The following is a 6,060-nucleotide window of genomic DNA, read 5'->3' on the forward strand; positions in this document are numbered from 1 at the left end:
AAATTCCGGGATTTTATTAAATTCTCGTTATGTGTTATTCCAGACGTCCAGCAACCTACATACCAAATTTGATGACTCTAAGCCCAGCGGTTGTTATTTCGAAATTTTATCCCTCATCCCAGCCTATATACGTCCCACTGCTGGGCACAGGCCTCCTCTCAGAACAAGAGGGCTTGGGCCATAGTTCCCACGCGGGCCCAGTGTGGATTGGAGTTGAGATTTTATCCCTATCCCGAGGGAATATCAGGATAAAAGTATCTTATGTTTTAATCCAGGTAATAAACTAACTTTTTGCCAAATTTCATACAAATCCGTCCAGCCGTTTCGGCGTGAAGAAGTAACAAACAAACTCACGCACAAACTTTCAGTGCCTGGAATTACGGAAAACATTGTTCGCTTTCGGAAACCAGCACCAAATTTTTATATCTTAATTGCATTTACCCGCGGCTTCGCACGCGTAAATCATTAGATACAGCAGTTGAATTAAAATTCCGGGATTTTATTAAATTCTCGTGGGAATTCCCTAACATTACATCGTGATTTTCATTGACGTTATATTATATTTATATCAACCATTTCCAACCAACACAACCAAATTTCATGATTCTAAGCCCAGCGGTTGTTACTTCGAGATTTTATCCCTATTCCGTGGGAATATCGGGATAAAAAGTAGCCTATGTGTTATTCCAGATGTTCAGCTATCCCCATACCAAATTTAATGACTCTACGCCCAGCGGTTATTAGTTCGAGATTTTATCCCTATCCCGTGGGAACATCGGGATAAAAAAGTAGCCTTTATATTATTCCAGACGTCCAGCTACCTACATACCAAATTTCATGACTCTAAGCCCACTGGTTGTTATTTAAAGATTTTATCCCTTTCCCGTGAGATTAGCGAGATAAAAAGTATCCTATGTTTTAATCCAGGTTACAAACTAACTTTTTGCCAAATTTCATCCAAATCCGTTGTGCTGTTTCAGCGCAGCGTGAAGAAGTAACAAACATACTCACTCACAAACTTTCACATTTAATATTAGTAACACATGAAAATAACAGTAAACAAGAGAAAAGGAAAAACAAAGGCAAACTTATCCCTTAAAAAGATCTCTTCCAGTTAACATTTGAACGATATATTTGGTAGTTCATTGATACGGACATCCGCGAAGTAACATGAATCGAACAATTATTTAAAATAAATTGCCACAAACGGCAAGGAAGCTCTTAATTAATATATAGGCACTTAATTACTCGTATTTTTGTCCTAACGCATTGTTTAATTTAAAAGCTGTTTCACTAAACGACAAAATGTTTCCGAAAATCTTTCTGTGTCGTTTCAGTTATTATTGTGCACTACATTAAGACCAATAACATTAACATTAATATTACACAAATTCAAACATGTAATAGTAATTTATTATTCCTGAGTTGAAAATTTTGGCCACCTCAGGGGCAGGGGCAAAGCATCCCCACCAGTGCCCTGTCCTAGTAAAGAGATCGGATCTCATACGGGTATCTAAGCGTACTCCTACTAACACCTCATGATCAGTTAAGGCAGGCGCACATTTTGACAAAGCAAGTCGATAATGCATGGTCATTAAATGTGCACCAGCCCTTACGTTTTGGTGAAGGTACATCCTCCATCTAAAAAAAATTTCAAAAGCCACAATCGGAATAAATCTCGCAGGTGATTATTTTCAGAACACGTTGCTGCGGTGTTGCCGACTGGGCAACCGCTCCTCGCAGCGCTGCTCCTACACGACCATCGCCCTCGGGAGAAACCCCACCTCCAGTGGCACAGACAACTCAAGTATACCATTTTTCCGACACTTCTTTCCATTACTCAACTCCGACATCCCTAGAAATAGGGAGTTTTTTATGTATAAAAAAAGTTTAATGCGGACGACAGATAAACAATCGGATGACCTGATGATGACTGACCCTCCTCATTGACACTCATTGACACTCTGAATGCGGGTGGTTAGATTTTGTGCTGAGTCCGCTTACGAAAAGTGCTTGCATAGTTTCGGTTGGTCCAGCGTGACAAGGAAGACAGGCAGAAAAAGATTCAACAAAAAGTACAATTACTAATCGCAATTTGACGAGCTTCATGGTACAATATTAGTAAGCACTAGAAATATCACCTACTGTGAAATGGGACTACAGGCGTAACTTTAAAAAAAAATGTTTGTGTCTGTGTTGTTCACTCGTGTTTATTCGCGTTTGTTACTACCATTCACTCGTTGATCCTTTTTTAGTCTACATGACTAAAAATCGCTTTGTACCATATCGCATGCATATCGATTTCATAGAAATTCTAAATAATTTTGCCACAGAACAGAAAAAACTTTTTGCAGTATTTACAAATTGATTAATGTTTTTAATTGTTCTTTGACAGGTAATAATACTAAAGATGGAATCCCAAAGGGCAGCGGAATTAAAAGAGGTTCTAAAACCTCTACATCCGACAAAAAGATCCAGTTCAACCCCGATTGTAATGTGAACTATTATCTGCAGCGAAAAAATTCGGATAAAAAACTTTCGACCAACCCAGATCTCGAACAAGGGATTTCACACAGGGAAGATTTATCCTTGCAACTTGATAGAGAAAGGAATTGTGCTTATACGCCTTATATTTCAACGCAAAATTCAGTATTTGTATTGCCTTCCAGTGATAAAATAAGTAAATCACCCAAAGACAACAGAGTAGTGTTATCTGATGAACCAGAAGTCTACATTAGGGAGATTGAGGAAAGAATTTTACGATGTCAGAAAGGGTACGGCTAGACTATTAAAATTTTTCGTTGTACAGATGTTCATTATTGTAGAAATTCATAGATGTTTTATCAACGTGGGTGTTTTACAATTCTTAATAAGGCAAGGGTGCACAGAACCTTCCACCTGAAATATTTCCTTCCCAGCTCTCAGCCTTTCTATCTACAAACTTTTTACAAGCTTTTATTTAACTTGCAATGGATGTATGTTCGGGTCAAATCTTGCAGCCAAATTTTCAGGCTCGGTAGTTTATGAGATTTCACTACTTTTTCATAAGCAAGTCTTCCTAATCGAGCCTTGGCACGTTTTTTACGTTTTTACAGCATGTTTGTGTTGGGATATATTTTTATATATTTTATTGGCATTATGTACATGGCATTACTTGTTTGTTCTACGAATATAAAATATCTAAATATGAATTCAGGCATAATTTACTTTGAAGGAAAAAAATATATCAGTCAACCCCTAGTTTAGTTAACTAGCTAATACTTATGCTAGGATTAGTCACAGACAAAATAAAAAAAGTGAAGAAATATCCTTTTCTTGTATTAACAAAAGCACCTAATGTTCCCGGTGAAAACTATAGTATAGGGCCTCTGAGCAAAATTACTGAATTAATATCAAATTCCCAATTACCTATGTCAAAAAATGGTTTTACTTCCAGTGTCGGTATAAACTTTAATTTTAAATATGTTCATCATGACCATCATCGTAGATGCTTGAGAACTCAACAATTATTTCACTATTGTTCATTCATTGTTATGTATGTCAGTGATTAGCAAGCCAAATACGTGCCACAAACTAAGCTGACCCAACGGTGACGGCGAGTTGCTAGTGGTGTATTTATTTTTGCTGCTAAATTATTTCATAATTAGGCCGGAAATACACATGCCTGAAGGTTGCACTTTTTCAGGTCAGTATCTTGTATCTCGTCGTGCTAGTGTCATATTTGTGGATATGAAGTTTGACGAACGTGCGCCAGCTAAATACCTACTTGCACAAAAATGTGCAAGTTAAATACATGTGTTTCCCCGGCCTTACTTTTCTATTGCTTTGGGTAAAATTAAGGTATGGCAACATGATTGCAATCAATGTAATTCAGGAATTTATTAAAAGACGCTTTATACAGGGAGTCTCTGACCATGTGAGGCTTTAAATCCAAGGATCGATTCTACTCACATAACTGAGCTACTTTTGTTCTACAACTTTTTGAAAATATGGTCACTGTTTTTCAATTTTTTTTCACACAGATTAAGACACACACACACAAACATCACGCCTGTATTCCCAAATGGGGTAGGCAGAGCACACGAAACGTTACCGCTTCGGAGCCACTTTTAGCAATTTTAAGTTTGACAAAAACGGTACAATAGTGACAGTTTGGTAGCCTGTCGCCTACGGTATACCTTAACCTATATCCTCAGTCATCTCTTATCTAAGAGATGTCAAATAAATGTCAAACATTAAGTATTTAAAGGTCCCCGTACCAAGAGACAGCGATAACACTGCCATGTCCGATACACTGATTTAACGATTAAACTTAAAAATTCAAGTTATTTGAAAATATTATAAAACAAAGTTAGTTTATTTAAGCTTATTATGCGAGAAGAATCTGTTTTTTCTTTTCTTTTTTTTTGTAAAGTGTCAATGTTTTCATATTTAGCCAACCGATTCAAACTTGAAAAATATTTTAAAACTAATTGGACTGTGCAAAATAAAATGAATTCATCCTGAATTAATTAAACAGATTTATACCTCCTCTCTTCTTATTATTTAAGTTACACTCTTGTCAGTGTATGTAGCCGATGGAAGACTCTCCACTTCTCTCTACTCAAAGCTGTGTCCTTAACCTCCTTATACGACATGACGGCTACCTTCTCCTTTATTTGGTTTGTAAAGTGACTATAATAACCAGTCATAGTACAGTCTTAGACTATACTGTAGTCAATCCTGGGCCTTTTTCTTTTTCGCTTCCCTTCCACTTTTCCTTCTAAGATGACATTTATGAACTCATCATGTCGTATAAGATGTGACCAATCAGTTTTCCTTTCCGATTCTCTATTGTTTCCATTATTAATGTTCTCTTCTCTTCCACTCTTTCCAAAACTTCTTCATTAGTGACTTTTCTGTCGAACTAATTTTCTCCATTCTTCGCTAGCACCACATTTCGAATGCTTCCAAACTCTGCTTATCCCTTTGTGTCATGGTCCAGGCCTCACACCCATATAAAACTATATACTCGAGATAGATGTTTTGGTGATTTATTTTCTTAGTCTTCTTGGAAATATTTGTTGTGAGTAGGTAAGTGTGGTGTAAAGTGTGTTGTTATTTGATGTGTGTAAGTGAGATTCATATTCGTAATCATTAATTGTGTTTCACGAAATTAAATTGCTTTTTTCACCTCAACAGCTCAAACAGGCAGGTTTTGCTGTTAAAAATCAGTGAACAACATCGCATTTTGCTCACTCCGTGGGACAAAGTAACTTTTTAATTATTATTTTTAAATGCTGAGGACAGTGCTGGGTCCACTCACTGAATTCCAAATATTTGAACTTGACTTTGATCTGTCGCTTTCACTTCAACATGAAAAAAGCGAAAGATTTGGATCAAATCGATACTAAATTCGATTTTCAAATTCTGTAGGCCTAAAAAGAAACAAACAATTAAACGTTCGGAGACACATATAAGCGTAAAATTACAAAACGTCTGTTACAGTACAGTACATTAATAAAGGGACTTAGGGGCTGTTTCACCACCCATTGATTAGTGTTAACTGACGGTTAAATGTGATGCCGTCTCTATTAATAATAGACGGCTGTTCGAACAAAACAAATAGAGACGGCATCACATACACCCCCTGAAACAACCCCTTAGTATAGCACTTACTGTTCGAAGCTTGTACCTACGGTGCTTTTCTCAAATATAAGACCTATTCACAAATGACCTTACGAATGTTAATCTCATCTAATTTTATATATATTATATACTATTAAATTAAAGCGACCAAATTAGTCGTAAGACTGACAATATTATTTTATTAACTTTTAAGAAACTACCACAAAAAAGAAATTTGCTACTAAATAATTACTTACCTATGTAGGTACCAGTGTATCTTTCTTATTTTCTATGTAAATACCAATCAGCATCAATTACGAATTATATGTAAGAAAAATAATTAAAATATGTAAAAAACCTAAGCAAGGCCCTTCTTGCATTGTAATAGGTAATCAATGTAAAGAATTCATAATGCAACTTAAATTATTTTCAGGATTCCGTAACCGAATGGTG

General features: G+C 36.2%; 1 protein-coding gene across 3 annotated transcripts in view; it reads left to right on the top strand.

Moving 5' to 3' along the window:
* Nucleotides 1-5,701, top strand: part of LOC141431997 (pyrokinin-1 receptor-like) — a 66,715-nt gene extending 61,014 nt beyond the window's left edge. For 2 of the 3 annotated variants that reach the window (XM_074093339.1, XM_074093340.1), the window contains exons 4-5: nucleotides 1,699-1,807; nucleotides 2,396-5,701. In XM_074093339.1, coding sequence (XP_073949440.1) covers nucleotides 1,699-1,807; nucleotides 2,396-2,784 — 498 coding nt within the window. In that variant the 3' untranslated portion in view covers nucleotides 2,785-5,701. Of the gene's footprint in view, nucleotides 1-1,684; nucleotides 1,808-2,395 lie in introns of all 3 variants that reach the window. The other variant, XM_074093341.1, reaches the window with a different exon arrangement.
* Nucleotides 5,702-6,060: the final 359 nt, after the last annotated feature.

Source organism: Choristoneura fumiferana, chromosome 10 (assembly GCF_025370935.1).
Source record: "Choristoneura fumiferana chromosome 10, NRCan_CFum_1, whole genome shotgun sequence".
Taxonomy (NCBI): Eukaryota; Metazoa; Arthropoda; class Insecta; order Lepidoptera; family Tortricidae; genus Choristoneura; species Choristoneura fumiferana.